The 16,893-nt window shown below is 42.4% G+C and overlaps 1 protein-coding gene across 1 annotated transcript in view; it reads right to left on the bottom strand.

Moving 5' to 3' along the window:
* Positions 1 to 16,893, bottom strand: part of DERA (deoxyribose-phosphate aldolase) — a 95,566-nt gene that overhangs the window by 37,819 nt on the left and 40,854 nt on the right. The window contains exon 6 of the mRNA XM_019515595.1: positions 4,945 to 5,073. Within this exon, the coding sequence (XP_019371140.1) occupies positions 4,945 to 5,073 (129 nt within the window). The remainder of the gene's footprint in view (positions 1 to 4,944; positions 5,074 to 16,893) is intronic.

Below are 16,893 nucleotides of genomic sequence, written 5' to 3'. Positions count from 1 at the left end.
TTGTTGTACTACCTACAGGCTTCTAAAACTTGCAAAATATCTGTCAGGTTTTCCATCTGTAGTTAATTTTCACAATAGCAGTAAGTTACAGAGGTCTAGAAGTTGCACCATAACATCTAAAATAACATACTCCTAGTCTGCTTTTCAGGACGTCTGGGCACCATCATCTCTCATTGAAAATAACGAATCGGAGCATTTCCAGAAAGCAGGCCATAATCATGCAGAAATATTCAGAAGACATAAGTTCAGTGAGCTTAGAACACTTTATTTTTTCCTAGCCACCAGTGCTTCAAGTGCATGTCGAACAGGAGGAGGAATGCTAAAGCCTTCTATATCTGGGACACAGTATTTCTGGGGAATGAACAGAGACAAAGGAACTGCAGAGTTAATACCTCACTGAATTGGAAGGAAGCAATCGGCACTTCTCCAAGCTAAATCCTACCCACTATCCAACAACCAGTGCCAGTACAAAAATGGAGTGTAGCTGGATTTGAGGAAGTTAGTACAGAGAACAAGGGGCACAGAAGCTCCTTCAGGTCAACTCTGACACTGACTACCCTGTGCAAAAAGAGTCCCCAACAGCCCCAGATGAAGCTGGGAGTGCATAGCTTGATTGCTAAAGTTGCTTGTCGGCTCCCAGATCAAAAGACAATTTGTTTCAAGCCATCTGTCTTCAGATTCAAGATGGTAGCACTGAATCAGCACATTCAGAAAGCGTTAGTCACAAGTTAAACAGGCAAACATTCTAGATGAATGCCAGAAGTGCCTGCAGAACAAACTATACTCCCACTCCTACTCTCCCATAAAGAAATAAAATCCATAATTTGCCTTTTGCAAATGGTTTGATTAAATCGTAGGCCTTTTGGAATAGAACCCGCCTTAGGTTGGTGCTTGTAAGGTGATTAGAACAAAGCAGTACTAGCTCGGGCCTGGGGTCCCAAACCACTTCTACAATAATACCATTGAAAGTTATGCCTCAGCGGGCATATCTACAAGTGTATTTACTACCCAGTAACTTACTGTGCAGTTAGTGGCTTTTAGACCAGCATCTACACCTGTAGACATTACTGCACAGTCATGCTCTGTGTGTGCTCCAACTTGGGAGTAAAGTTACTCCCAAGCTGGAGCACACACAGAGCATGACTGCGCAGTAAGGCTTCTACACATGCCTTACTGTGCAGTAACTAAGTGGGCATATATTTACTCCCAACTCAGCATAAGTTGTCATAGATGATGCTCAGTATGGGCACGCACATGTAGACGTGCACATGTACTGTGCAGTAACTGTGCACATGTAGATGCACCCAGAGACTTTGAAATTCTGTTGTCTTTGTACAATTACTTATGAGACCTCTCCAAGCTGGAAGCCAGGTTCAACGTGAGCACAACTGTATCAAGGTTAATAGGACTGACAACAAGTGCTATAGAAAACAAATAACTTAAAAAAAAAATCCTTATCTCTACTGGCCAACAGCAACTGAGCTACAATTAAACTAGCCACGTGCCATGAACAAGGAGTGAAGCTCACCAAAAACAACAGGAACTTTTAGCAAATCACTTGGGACGGGACACACCTCATTCTACTGCTTCCTTTAATTAATATTTAAGAATTTTATGCAAAAAAACCCCAAACCAGATGATTCAACAGGAAGGACTGATAAAGCCTTAGTCCGAAATCCTCTACAGCCTTGTTAGAAAATTCATGAAGGGGATGGGATACGTGATCAAATCTGCTCAGATAGTGAGTGGATCTGAACCTGTGTTTGCCACAGCCCTGGAAAACAGTCTAACTCAGGGGTTGGCAAGCCACAGAGCCACCTGATCCAACCCACGAATGTCAGGCTTCGGTGGTTTTTGGCAGCTGGGAGCTTTGCTGGTGGTTGCTTTCCCATGCCACTGCAAAGAGAAGCAGTGGAAGTGGGTACTTTTCCTGTCATTCTGGCCTACAGTTAAAAGGTTGCTAACTGTTCTAACTCAGTGATTTTCAATGAGGGTGCCTTGGGGTACTAAAGGAAAATTACACTAAGGGGAAAAAATCTGAAAATGTACATAACAATCCATTCTAACTTGCTGTGAGATCCTGCTAAGGGTGCTGGGGGTTGCAACACAATATTAGCTCCAATAGGTATGGAAACACCTACACATGATTCACAAGATAAACCCAGGTTTGGATTTCAAATAGGAATCCAAAAAGTGTCAAAACCATTCTAAACTGTTGAGGTTTTTCTGAGTCCTTTGCAACAGAAGAACTGTTCTATTATTTTCCTATAGTCAAAAAATGAGTGAAAGTTAAGAACTGGCATCTTCCAAGGCATGCCCCGAGTCTAAAAAGGTTGAGAACCGTTTTTCTAACTATTGGACAAAAAGTGGGCCAAAGGAGAGTTTGCACTACCTTCTCCTTCACCTTTTAAACACACCTGCAGAATTATGACCCAGAAGCAAAGTAGGTTGGGTATTTACCCATTTTCTGAACCCCAATGTGATATGGCCATATTCCAGACACTTAGCTACCCTGTACTGTCAAGGATTAAGTGGTTATGTACTTGCCCAGAAGCAGAAACTTAGGCTCACAGATTACCTTAGGTGACTATCAGTTTAGACAAGGGTTTTTATTATGACATTGGCTGCAAGAAATCCAATTGCAGAGGATAAATCCCTGGGAACCGAGTGCTTTTTAAGAGGTATTGAGCATCTATTAGTAGTGCTAAATTCAACTAGAATACTGAGTTTCCTGCATCTCTTAAAAAAAACCCAAAACGTAACAAAACAAATCAGTCTCTTAAGTTTCAAAACTGGAGAAGAGTTGATGGACATGTTCAGTCAGTACTGATTTCCCCAAATGGAAAGCAAAAGATGAACGTAAAGAAACTATTGTCCACATTCACATGGATAACTATCTACCAAATGAACAGCTACACAAGAAAATCATTAACAATAGAGCCACCTGCTGTACTAAAAGAAAATTACACCAGAAAAAAAATCTGAAAATGTACATAACAACCCAGTAGAACTTGCTAGTTTTCAATGATTCTGTATTAGAAAAACAGGGGGAAAATGAGCAGCAGGTCAGTCTACTGTATACTTTTTTTATGCCTACCGTAACCATTTCAATGTATGGATAAAAACAATATTTAATAGCATAGTGCTCTGTACTGTCCTATCTCAGTTGAGTCTCAACAGCTTTTCAGGTAAACATCTTCATGTGACAGTGAAAAACTGATACAGAGGGGTGAGATGACTTGCACAAGGTCACAGAGAAATCTGTCATAGAAGCAGAAAATTGTTACTATTTATTAGAGTGTTATTTGCTCCCGGCTGACAAATTTTGATTATTTCTCTAAAAGCACACACAAAAATATTCCCTGTCCTTGACTGCATATTGTATAATAGGATGGACATAAGCAAATGGGATGCTCAAAGGGTGGAGTAACTTAGGTGGGTTTTAATTATCAGATAGTCAAATTTCCCCCCATTTAACACAACTCTAAACTCCCTCATTATAAGCATTAGGGAAGAAGTGATTCGGAAACTTTGACACAATAACCTGATTTTTGAGAAATCTGATTGGATCATTCCATGGGTAACAAAGAATGACAAGATGCAAATGGGAAATGTCCAAATGAATTTTGAAGGATATTTCCATCATATTTTAAGTGTGTGACAATCATCTAATACAGGGATGTCTAACGGGCAGCCAGATGTTGCAGTCCAGATGTTCTCCCCACATTGCTCTCCTGTTGCTGCCACTGGCATCTCTGAGCTCCCACTCCCTCCCCCAGCTTCTACATCCTGCCCCAGCTCCTGAAGACAGGACAGTGCAATATAGCCCACTGGACCTAGGGAGTCCACAGCCCAGAAGGCGCAGGGCCTTCTGTGGAGTCCCCATGCAGTGCAGCACAGTGCTGCATGGTGTGGCACAGCAGAGCAGGGAGGCCTGCAGCCCTCAGCTGCTCAGAAGTTGGGCAGTGCTGATCTAATTGATTCTATGGGTATAATATTCAGAATTTCTTGGACAAAGATTCCCAAAAAAGCATGCATCTTTGGATCCGCCGAGGTTGTGATATTTGACATCAGATGCCAATTGCTTCCTGAAAATGCCAAGAGCTTTGTACATTAATGTTAATAGCTACTTTTCTAAATTCTTCTGACAATCATTCAAAAGAAGAACAATTCTACCCACGGTATAAATCAAAGGTGATATGAATAAAGATTGCAAAATCTAGTCCAAGGTATACTGTGAAATAATTTTTACACATATGCTACCTGGCAAATGAATAAGGAAGATGAACAGATTACAGTTTGATTGGGTGCATCTAAATGAGATGCTACAGCAATGTAGCATCAGTGGGCACAAACTGCAACACCAACGCTACATCGCCCTAACAATGAGCTAGGTCACTGTAGCTCATCACTAGTGACATTGTATCTAAAAATAAGCATGTGCTGCCAGGACTGCACAGTACCAATGTGTACTGAACAGTCATTTAGTACTTGCTAAAGCAAATGCACCCAGTAAATATTAGAGTTGGTCCAAATATTTAAAATTCGGAAATGGAGAGGAAAAGTTTTCTGTCAATGTTTTGTTTTTAGATCAAACATATAACTTGATTACAAGCTTCTCTAAGCCAAAGCTGTCTTCTAAAATATACTTATGCAGTGAACAGTATCATGGGCTGAATAGGTGCTGTTATATAAATACAGGATTCTTTTTGTCCTAAACTTGTTTGAACAATATTTCCCCCTTTGGGACCATTACTAACAAACATCACACTGTGTTTAAACAGAACAAGCCATGTCCTTTACTTGCCAGTAGAGTGGTTCCTGGATAAGAGTTCTGCCTGTTCTGAGTGTTTAGCTTCCCATGACTGAAAGTGGATTTGTCACCCCCTCCAATTTAAAACTTCATAGAAAATGCATCCGGGAAAGCAAAATGCATATGCTTACCTGCCATCATAGCGACCATGCTGGCTTTGTACACATTGGTAAGTGATCCCAACTCTCCTGTTCCCAAGATTGTTTTCATATGAGCATCTCCACAGGCCCGACGAAACTGGCGGATCTCCTCATAAAGACCTATACAAAAGATGTTTGAAAACCGGTAAGAGCTAGTCAAAAAGTATTCATGCCATACTGTTGATTTCCACTTCTGGGTTTTACTCAAGTCTAATAATTAGTTATAAGTCTAATAATTAGTTATAAAATTGGTTTACAAATTCTTTAAATGTTACAGTCATATAATTTATTGCACTTGTAGGTGACTAGCACCACCACACCATTTCAAATTTATTTTAATTGCCGGTAATGTCATTTCATTCAAAACCAAGAGTATGCCCCATATGCCAATCACATTTGAATAAGTCAGTAGTAAAAGCACCACAAAGACTTACAAATATGGATTTTTTTTTTAAACCTGTCTGGCAATAAGTAGCAATAAACTGAATCAGTACTTCTAAAGTCATTCCATTATGTTAATAGCTTTCTTGTACATTCATCATGTTGTTTTCCCTTATTCTAACCCTGGCCTCTAGCTCTTGCCATCTTTCTGAAACGTCTCTTTCATCCTGACAGAACATCCCATTCTGTCTCTTGCTTTCCATTCCCCCCTCACCCTCTACTCTAAATCTGCCCTTAGATGGATCTGCACATGTCTCTGTGGAATTATTTGGAGTTGCACACAGACATCCCAGGGCAGAATTTGGTCCTCCCTTTAATATATAATTGATAACATGAACTGGTTTGAATTCAGGAAGGAGCTCTTGTGTGAACCTGTAGCTATTAAACAAACAAACCAAAGGGAAGAAAAAAAACCCACTTTGCTTTGAACCTAGAAGAGGTCACCAAGGCCACAAGTACTCCACAAACACAAGTGTCCTTCCTTCCCTAACAACTTGAGGCTCATTTCAAGGCGGAGCAGAATACATTTGGAAATATTAAGATTTTTTTTTAAGAAAAAGAAGTTATGAGGGGACCCCCCCCAACATACCACAAACCAACAGCCACAAACAACAACATGAACACAAGAAAGCCCTCTTAACCTGATAAAAGCAATGAGGTACAAGGAAGGCAGCACTGGGAATTCCCATCTTTCTGTTTTGATGGAGACTGCAGCACTCGAAAGGAGAGCTAGACCAGGTAATAGCCACTAGAATATTCCAAACATGAATACAAAAGGCTGTTATCAAATCCCCTCTCAGCTTTTTCTTCTCCTGCCTAAATAACCCTAGCTTTTTCAGGCTTTCCTCTTAAGCCTTGCATCTTAGGTCCCTAAGCATTTTTGATGCTCTGTGCTGGACTTTTTGGAAACTGTCCACATTCTTGAAGTGTGAGGCCCAAAACTGGACATAGTACTCCAGGTGAAGCCTCACCATTGCTGAATCAAGTGGAAGAATCACTTCCCTTGATTTGCAAGTGACAAGCCTGTTGATACAACCCAGGATGCTGTCAGGTTTTTTTGCAAGAGCTCACTGTTGGCTCATAATCAGCTTATGGTCTACTGTAACCCCCCCCCGTCCTTCTCTGCTGTACAGCAGGCTAGCCAGTCACTCCCCAATCCATATTAACTTAGGATCAAGTATATTTTAATATGAATACCTACCACTGTGGAATGTGAAGACATAAAAGAATGAAAAGACAATACAGTTTTTGTAAAACCAAGTATAGTTATGCCAACTGCCTCATGAAAGTTCAAATACAGCTTTAAATGCGTCATTCCTGCAGAATGTTCATAATATGGGCACACTGTAGCAAGCTTTTATATAGCAGTAAGATTAGTCTTTCCTCCAAATCCCCAAGAAAGACCTGGAAACATGTGACTGGACTTGTCAACCTGCTTCACTGCTGGTCCTCCACTCCACCTGCTGTGCCGCTGCACTCTATTGATGTCATTGGCACATCAGGATGTAGCTGCTGTGCTTCGTAGTGCTGTGGTGTTCCTCTGAGAAATACAATCCATATTAGCAGACAACTGGCTAATGCACTTTGCAAGTCCCTTTATAGACACCTGGCTTCACCTCACGTCTTGCTATGTACCAAAGGTGTGAATTAATCATTACTACCATACAGTGTAACATGTTTTATTGATCAACTGATGATACTCCAGAAACCTACATCAACGCAACATTCAGAAAGAAATACAAAAGAACCTGTACTATTTTTCCTGAGCACTGACTGGCTTTTGTGCTAGATCCTAATGCACTGTTTCTCTTTTTGGAGTGCCTATTTCCTGAGGCCTTTAGACAGCAACTTCACCATCTCGCTACTGAAATAAGTAACAAATGAAAGATTCAAGCTTCTTCTAGTTTTAAGATATGCTTCCACAAACTTTCAAACAATATACATTTAGGCTGGATGCCATGAAAGAAAGTTGCCTACCTATAACTGATCAGTAAAGGCAGTAATGTAATTATTCTCTCCATTTTGATTAGAGATGCATACCGTGCTGCAATTAATTCAACCACAGCATACCTAATGGCATGTATGTCAACCCAAAGGAGAGGGATAACTAAGGACCCTCAGCCATCAGTTCCTATGACATTACAGCAATAGGGGAAAAAACATATGCATTTTTTTAAATGAATGGGGAATAGACAGTTTTGTGAATTGCAATGATTTAAGTCTATTTATATAGTCTCCTCGGTCCTAAAATATTGTAAAGCATTTTGCAACTGTATAGCACTACAGAAATGCAACTGCTCATGCTGGGGAAAGGCAACCGACCTAGCACATATCACATCACAAACTAGTAAACATGAAACACTTTGACCAAGGACAACTTGGACAAACCCCTTTAGAATAAAAGGGTGTGGGGAGCTTCAGTTTTGACAAAAAGCATGCAGGTGATTCTGTCTAAATGATTCCCATACAACAGGCTTCATGGTACTCAAGTTACATCTCTCCTAAAACACACATGTACACACACATGCACACCCCCAAAATGCCAAGTTAACCAAGCATGTATCCGAACCCAGGTTTTCACGGAGCCTTCAGGTTTTTTATATAATTAATATTAATGCCAAGAAAAAACATTGTTGCACCAGTTCTATGAATGGCAGGAACATAGAGTACTGAAAGGAACTGGTATTTTAAAGTCTATACTATTCAGATTCAAGTAGGGTTAGCTAATGCTAATGGCTGCCTGAAGCTGTATCCACAAATGCATTCCTATGATTGCCAGAAGAAATGGACCAGTAAAACACAAAGTCAGAAAATATTTTCCGAAATATCTAATAAAAATGTAGTTTTTCCAGACATTGGGCTTACACCACTGACCCATTCCACGCTCATTAGAGAAACTGCAAGAGATCCTCACTTTTGATTTCTTTAAAAATAGATCCACAATACTCAAGGAAAAATGGTTAATAGCAATACACCAATACACTGAGCAATAGCCTTATTAAAGGTTGTCATTTTCACCTATAACAAGGTTCAGGTATGAACAGTCAATAAAGGAAAAGGAAAAAAATAGGAGCAGGTAGTTCCTCTCCAATCTAAATATATATTGAGAGAGAAAAGTAGACTGAGAACAAGCTAGGTTCTCTTCTGTCTTCCACAGAATCAACAGATATATTAATGTAAGCACAACAATTTATTTTAATTTTTATAGCCTGGAAAAAGAGTTTGCCTTACCATCTAAAGTGAAAAAATAGTTCACAATCTGCTGGCATTATTTTAAGGGGGCGGGGGAGGAATCCATTATTATCAAATAAATTTTTGGTGTAAAACTAACTTCCTATAAAGTATCAAAATTAATCATAATTTGACTGCCTCTGTTTTTGGATTTGCCTTTCTATCCATTTTTCAGTTTTTAAAACATTTTTTCTTCTAGGGTTTGACCTTCTGTCCCCATCACTCCCCTGTTTTATCTTCCTTGTCCCCTGGCCTCTCTTCCCTTCATTTTCCATCCTTGAAATTTCCATTCACCTAGTTTCCTTGTATGGAAAGTCAAAGTATGGCATCACTAACACACATGGGACATGGGTGAGCTTTGGAAAAAGAGCAGACAGCAAAGTGAATTTGTGGCTTTTCTTCCATAACTGCAGATCAGTCAATAACTTCATTAGTAAAGTAGCTTCCTAACATTGCAATGCAGACACCCAGTGAAGACGCAGGCAATTTTAAGTGTCTCTCTCAAAATATAAGAGAACCTCCAATTTTGGGAAACTTAACAAAAGTTATTGGGACCCAAGGTGATAAGGAATTTGGGACAATTCCACAATAAAGGCTAGGCTTGCAGAACAGTGTTGCAGCTTGAAACTAGGATAGAGCAGCTGATGCATCATCATGGACTCAGTGCAGATTAAGAGCACTGAAAGATGTGCAGCTCCCCACTCTAACTCATGATGCTTCACAGAAAGCGTCATGAGTTAAGCTGACCATCCCAACCCAACAGACATTTTTTGCTGTGCTGGGAGGGTGGGGGGGTGGAGCTCCTTTTGGAATTGATCCAACCAAGGAGCTTCGTATCTGCAGCTTCTCCCCCCTAGCGTCCCCTTCTCCCGCACCCCACTCTGATGCTGTCTACACTATGGGGGAAGGGAGTGGGGGAGAAGAGAGGAAAGGGAGGTCACTACAGCCCCCCACCTCTAGTGGATTGAAGATCTCCACCCCCATCATACAGACAGCACCAGAGACAGGTCTGGGCTGCATCAGCCCAGCCGCGCAATCAAACAGAAGTAAAGGTGCTCTCCTTTGAAGCACCTTCATCTGAACCCTTGTATAATGAGGGTTAATTTGTTGCACAATAAGGGACTTTTAAAGCGCTCTGCATCATGCACTTCTGTCAGGGCATGGCTACAGAGTGCTTTCAAGGGGCTGATCACATGACAAACGTAACTCCTGCCTACGCCGTAAGACTGTGTTTACCAGAGACAGGGCACTGGCAAAATCATGGCATCTCACCCAGCTTTGGGACACACCATCCTTTCACCATATTTCTTGATGTCAACAAGAGGATTCTAATAGACGTCATGGGGTTTTTCTAAAGCCCCTAATTCTAGACAATGCTTCCCAAAATTTATAGGTTTTCCATTTCTTAAAGGATATAGCCTATTTACTCTTTTAAGTACAAATTACCTCCCTTTATTTGTGTTATTCTTGTGACAAAACACTTAAGCACATAACTGTTATTGAAAAATACTACTACACTTACAAAAGAAAGCTAGCTATCAAGGATAAGTGAATTTATGTAGTTAAAATCTAATTTAAGGACTTACTTGCCCAACCCCAAATAAGCCATGAAATAAATCTGATTTTTTTATTCTACGTTGTTAAAAAGCACTTAAAAGATTGCTACACAGCTAGCTTAAATATTTTACGTACATCCAATTATTCTGAGTTATTTTAAAACTGTTCTGGCATATTGTTGAATATTGTTAGGCCATCCAAATTTCTAAATTTGTTTTTTGATGAAACCTTCAGGAAATTCTTTTCCAATCATCAAGGTAGCTTTTTTCCCCCCTCTAGAATGGAACAATTGAAGATAAGAAAAATTATGAACAGTAAACTCCAGGTTTTAAAAAAAATCTAAACCTACAATTTTTTTCAGTAACACCTGAAAAGAATTACAGCATGAGAAAATAACCATAAAAATATATGGATGTTAGGTATATGGAGAGGTTCTTTCATTACTGTAAAACACAAAAGCAAGGTAGTCATGGTTTATGAAGTCACTGGAACATAGATGTATTTACTATCCTAACTGCAGTTTTTCAAATTTATATAACACATGGAACCTGCTTAGAAAGAGAGTTCCTTAGCCTTTCTTCCAGCTTCCTCATATAAATTTGAGCATATAAAAGGCTTTATCATACCTAGCCATAAGATACAGCTAGAGCATTACCTATATTATAAATCACCTATATGTCTATAGAATGCTAATCTTGGATATAGAAACAGGAGCCTTGTAACAAAAGAATTCCACTTACTCACTCGAGTAATTATCTTTGATGAACAAATTAAGTATGAGAGTTTTCCTCCCACTAACAATATCATTATTATATTATAAGGGTAGGCAAGTAGATTTAACTTCTGGGGATAGTTCTGGCTTCATTACTAATTTGTATGGCTGCAGTCAACACAGTCATCAGCAAACTCTCAGAAATCAGTTGGAAATTTCTCTGTGATCCCCTGTTGTTGAAATAAAACTCAATTATTTATCACAAAAATGCTGTCTCCAATCTTGCCACACATCTAGCTGTGCTTAAAAGATCATGTACACTGAATGAAGAAAATGTTAACCCTGACTTTTAAAAAATTGTGTCCTAATACACACTCATCACCACTACACCTCAGCATTATTCCTCAGTTACCTCTGATCATAGGTAACAGGTTGTAAATCCATGCAGAAGAACCCAGACAAAATTCAGATTAAATCATCCACACCACATACATCTGGTTCTTCCTCTGTCATTTTTTCAATAGTCCATATTCTGAGATCTGTAATTTTCAGGTAAGCTTAGTAGAAGTTAATATTTTTTAAAGCCAGAAGGAACCATAGTAATCATCTGGCATTGTCTTCCAGCATAACACGTATTGCTTAACTTTCCCCAGCAATTCCTGCATTCCCCAAGATAAATTTCAGGCATTCAGTTCACCCCTTGGCGTGAGCCTTCAACTCTCCTTTGACACTTCTTCCATAATCACATATCATATAATACCAGCTCTACTTTCAAGTGATTGCATGGGATAATTCAGTGACCCCCTGTTCTAAGCACTTTGTGTCTAAAGCGGTTCATGTTGTGTACTCTGAAGCATGGCAACTACAGGCATGTTCGGAAACAGCTGTCAGGCACAGTTCTGGCACGTTAAGCAGAACAGATCTTGACAACTATTTTCTGATACCAGTCGTAGCTACTCAAGCACAGTTTGGTGCTCCCTTGTTGACTGTGTAATAAACAACTAGGTTAACTAAATGCATATTTAAGACTAGGCCTCCCTCCCAACAGGTTTGGAACATTGCTCCTGGATGCCTATAATATGCTTTGTCACTTTGATTGCAGATGACAGCCAGAGTGCAAGTGTATGATAGGGAAACCGATGGACAGTTTATCTATATGTGATCAGCATGCAAATATGGCAATTTTCAGATGTTTGTATGAATGTAAAGGAAAAAGAAAATACTGTAACTTTTAATAAGAGCCACCAATGAGCCACAGTGACTACTTTGAGTCTGATGTAAGTCTGCTTAAGTCACAAAAGAGGCAGAGGCTCCTCTCTTCCTATGACTTTTGTCCATATGGAAGAGATAGGAAAAAGTTGCCAACTCTCTTTATCTCAAGTCTTGCAGTCCTTGCTGTTTTACTTTAAACCCCAGGTTCTAGACAGAAATCATCATGGCAGAGCTTTAGTTTCCATTAAAAAGAAATGTTTCTTTCATAACTGTGACAGCTAAAATGTATGAGAAGTTTGGTAAAAGTTGTTTCAAATGTAATTAGACCATCATGAATAAGCCATCATCAAATGTTTGTCACAAGCATCATGCCTCCATATGGCCATGGAAATTGCACATATTTAAGTTAGACTTTATGAAATCTTCATTTTTCTTAAGGATCACATACAAATCCTATTAACATGTATGGTGTTCTAACATAGTTTTAGGACACATATTTTAATGTACTTCAGGATATTTGGTAGAGTAGCCACTTGATGGTACAGCTACATTTGCAGGTGCAATGTCTTCGCAAAGATGTTGACTGACACATTCTACAGACCACTATACTAGGCACAGTTTAGCAGCTGGTATAGACTACTGTCTCATATTAAAACATTTTGGCTTATTACAAGTGAGATACAAGTTAACCACAAACAGATAATACATTGTTTAAACTCAACTATAACAGATTATACTAAGAACTATATCATATTTAAGTTTAAAGGGGCCAGCTCATTATCTAACATGATAGTGATACATCTCCCTAGTACAGAAGAAGCCTAAACCATCTTCTAAAATGGTTTTATGTAGCATTAGTACAAATACAAATTCTTTCCAAGGGCACTTTAACATCCCAACAGCATAGACATGACAGAAGTGTTCGTTACTTCAATAAGACTGTTTGCAGCACAATAACTTATATGTAACAAAATGTGCCCTAGGACTGGCATGGAACCCCCTTGAGGGCTACCTAAGTTCTGATCAACCTGTTCTCCTGCCTCTCAGAGTTTTCCCCTGATAATTCACCTGTCATATCTTTAATGTTGATGAAGACGGGAGGCTGCCCTTAGAAGCTGGTAAGCTCTAGGTGCTTTTCTTAGTCCCTTTTTCTACACTGGGGCTCAGCCCTCTGTGCAGCCCAATGCCCCATTGTCTCTCTCTCTCTCTCTTTTGGCCTGGATTAATGCTGGGCCCCTTGGACACCAACCCTTGTCTGGGCTTCAGCCTATTTGGCCTCAGCCCCTTTTCTTCTAGCTGAGGCAGCTCACCCCAGGTCTACTGGTTTGGGCTGTGGCTCTTCAGGCCTCAGCCTTACAGTGGAAGGTACCTACCCAGTACCCTGTTTGTGGCCTCCTCCGCCCCTACAGCCACTTTCAATTCTCTGGTTGTTCAACAAGCAAACAAACAAACATACACCAGTACAACTGAAATACATGGAAACTGCTTTCACGATGTTTGCGTTCCATAAGCTATAACTCCCAGGGCTAGGCTTGCTCTCACTCTTGTGGGTAGCTGGGGTATCCCTGGGCACTGCTTCCTGCAGTCAGAATCCCTACAGGAGCTCTTCTCCCTGCAGCCTGCAGGGCATGATTATTCGCTCTGGCCCAGGGCCTGAATTTATATTCCTAGTAACCCTGCTCCCTTCCCATTACATACCTTCCCCCAGCCATGCACAGGGGTTTTACTCTCTTAAGGGTCAGCCTGCACTCCTGTCACTGCAGCCCCACTTAGCCAGCTACATTCTCTGAAAATGACAGGAGCTCCCTGGTACAGATCTTCTCTTCCTGGACCATCTGCTTCAATCCCCAATCCTATCCCAAATGTCTCACTCAGTTTTTATCTCTAAATGCCATCTGCCTAGTCTCCTGCCTTCATGTGGACCACTTCAACACATGTCCTGGATGCACTGATTGGGTTTTCCTCCCCCTCCATTGTGTCTGAATAACAGGGTTTGGGTCCCCTGCTACACTACACAATAGACAAGCATGACAACTATTAAAGTATGGCATTTACTCATTTACCACACAGGGACTAATAAATCAACCAGAAAAAAATAGCAAAATATACAATTTTTGTTTAAAATTTGAGTTTGCCTATGAGTAGAGAGAGTTAGCCGTGTCAGTGTGAAGTCAGGCAGAAGAGAGGGCAGGGCAGCACCTAAAGGTGAGTTACACGTTACACCTAGACCATACTAAATCTGTGGCATGATAATTGGTGTTAATAAGTTAGAACATACTGTGAGCATTCGAACATTAAGAGTTCCTATCGTTTCTTCCTTGCACAGCACTGACTTGCCACTAGAGGGCTGGCAAACAGGGGTGTGACTACGAGCATGGACACCTCAACTCTATCACTGTTCCAGATGGAGGATGGGGTGGCTGAGAGCAGTGCATTCTGGGGTGCTGGAGGCTCATTTTATCTTTTTGGAATAGACTGAAGTTATACTAACAGTCTAAGTATCACAGTCCAGAGTTAACCCTTGCCTGAAATAGTATAACTTTGAGAAGCTCAAAGGGCACTTAGCATGAGTTAACAAGGTTTAATGTGCAGACGCTCATGTTTTAAGTGCCCTTAGTATGCTCTAAGTGTACTACATGGCTTCAGTAGTAAAAATTAACTCATTCAGGAAATTCTATCTAAAGACAAAATGCCAACCTGTAGGTTAATAACTTCCTTTGATGTTCCTAAAACACAGATGGTAGGGGCAGGGCTTTCTATTTGCCACTCAGCCAATGTCCTTTTGACTTCAGTCTAGACATACAAGCTCAGGCAGAGAACTGGAAGACCATCTTGATTATCTTGGTCATTTCAGTTCTAGGCCTCTCACCTGAAACTCTTATCACTGTGCATGTAGTACCACTTAGGAATGGCAGACATAGGTCAGAATAACAGTGTGCCAGACAGTATTCAAACAGAACAGAAAAGACCTTCTGCTCCAGAGAATTTATGGTCTCAGTAAAATCTAGAATAATGGCTTACCTGCACTGATGCATTTTGAGACCAAAATGGACTGGAATCACCAATTTAGCAGTGGTTAGGGATGTGAAAGGTTTACCTCATAAGTGCAGTGATAACCGGTTAGCTTATCAGTTACCCTTTAGCTCAGGGAGGATACAGTCTGGCAGAGAAGGAGGGAAGGGAAATTGCACAGTGCCCCAGCAGGAATCAAAATGCAGAAGGGCAAGCAAGAGGGAGGGAGGGAGAAGCAAGGAACAGGGAGAGGGATGGAGGACTAGTACTTATAGCAGGGGCGGGCAATTATTTTGGGTGGAGGGCCACTTACTCAGTTTTGGCAAGCTGTTGAGGGCCGCATGGATAGCACCCCCCATTGACAGGTGCTCCACCCCCTGGTCACCATCTTGGGACCAATGTCCCAGGGCCAGCACTGGTGGGGTCCAAAGCAGGGCACAGGCTGGCAGGGGTCTATGAAGCTGGGCTGGCTTGCACCAGCAGCATACGGGGGTGCTGGCCTGGCTCCATAGAGCCCCTGCCAGCTGGGACCCCTGTACTCCTGCTGTCCTGCTCTGGGCCCCACTGGCACTGGCCCCAGGACACAGGTACAGGCTCTGTGCTCCCGCTTACTCCCAGTGCCCCCCAACCCTGTGGTACAGGTGGGGGACAGCATGCAGCTGGTATGCTCACTGACAGGTAACGAGCTGATGCTGAGTGTGGGAGAAAGTAGCCCCTCCCGCACCCCATGGCTGGCACTCCCTGCTGCAGTCGCTCACAGCCCACGTGGGGCTGTCCGGAGCAGACACAGGCAGCCCCGTGCAGGCTGCGAGTGGCTGCAACGCGGGGCGCCAGCCACTGTTTGGGGGAGATGCCGCTTTTTCCTCACTCAGCACCAGCTTGTAACCTGCCCCGCTGCCAGCCTGGGCCCTGCGCCAGCTCTGGGCTCGCCCGTTGGGCCTGTGCCACGATGGCAGCAGCTGCGGCCCCCCCTGCTTGCCATGCCACGCAGTGTTTACCACTGCCACCTCTGTGCTGCCCAGCGCATGAGCTCTGGGTGGCCAGCAGCAGCAAACACTGCCCTGTGCAGCAAGCGGGGGGGGGGGCGCAGCTGCTGTTGCCATACACAGCCCCAACGCGGCATGGGGCCCAGGCTTGCAGCGGGGCAGGTTACAAGCTGGTGCTGAGCACAGGAAAAGCGGCCCCTCACCCGCCCCATGCCTGGCTGCAGCAGGGAGCACCAGCCACGGGATGGGAGAGGGGCTGTTCTTCCCCAGGTTCCTTCCCTCCCAAGGGTCCTCCCCTCCTTTCTCCCGCCCCCCCTTACCTGACTTTCTGGCATGGTGCAGTTACATGGACCCAGGCCAGAAGCCCCTGCTGGAGATTCTAGTTGGCAGGGCAGGGCCGGGGGAGCCCTGCTGTTGCGAGAGCCCACCGGGCTTTCCCTGGGTCCTACTGCCCCTGGTTTCTGTCATTTTTGACAGGAACCAAGGACAGATAAATAATGACTTTCTAAATGTTTTAGGGGCCCCGTGGGCTGGATAGAATGGCCTTGTGGGCTGAATCCAGGCCATGGGCCATATTTTGCCCAGCCCTGACTTATACCCTAAAAGGAAAACAGGCAGCAGCCTAATGACTCGTCAATTAAGCAGGAAGATGCTCAGTTCACAGGTGCTCCTTCCTTCCCAGTGCAGGGCTTCACATGGGCCGTGTTGTCTGGCTGGGCTTGCCTCCTCCCCCACACTTTCCAGTCAAAGGACTCTGGGAGCTGGGAGTGGCTCCCAACAGCAGCTGTG

This window comes from Gavialis gangeticus, unplaced genomic scaffold (genome assembly GCF_001723915.1).
Source record: "Gavialis gangeticus isolate Ggan-Ray unplaced genomic scaffold, GavGan_comp1, whole genome shotgun sequence".
Taxonomy (NCBI): Eukaryota; Metazoa; Chordata; order Crocodylia; family Gavialidae; genus Gavialis; species Gavialis gangeticus.
Note: the sequence above shows the minus strand (reverse complement) of the source record. Positions and strands in the feature narration are given on the sequence as shown.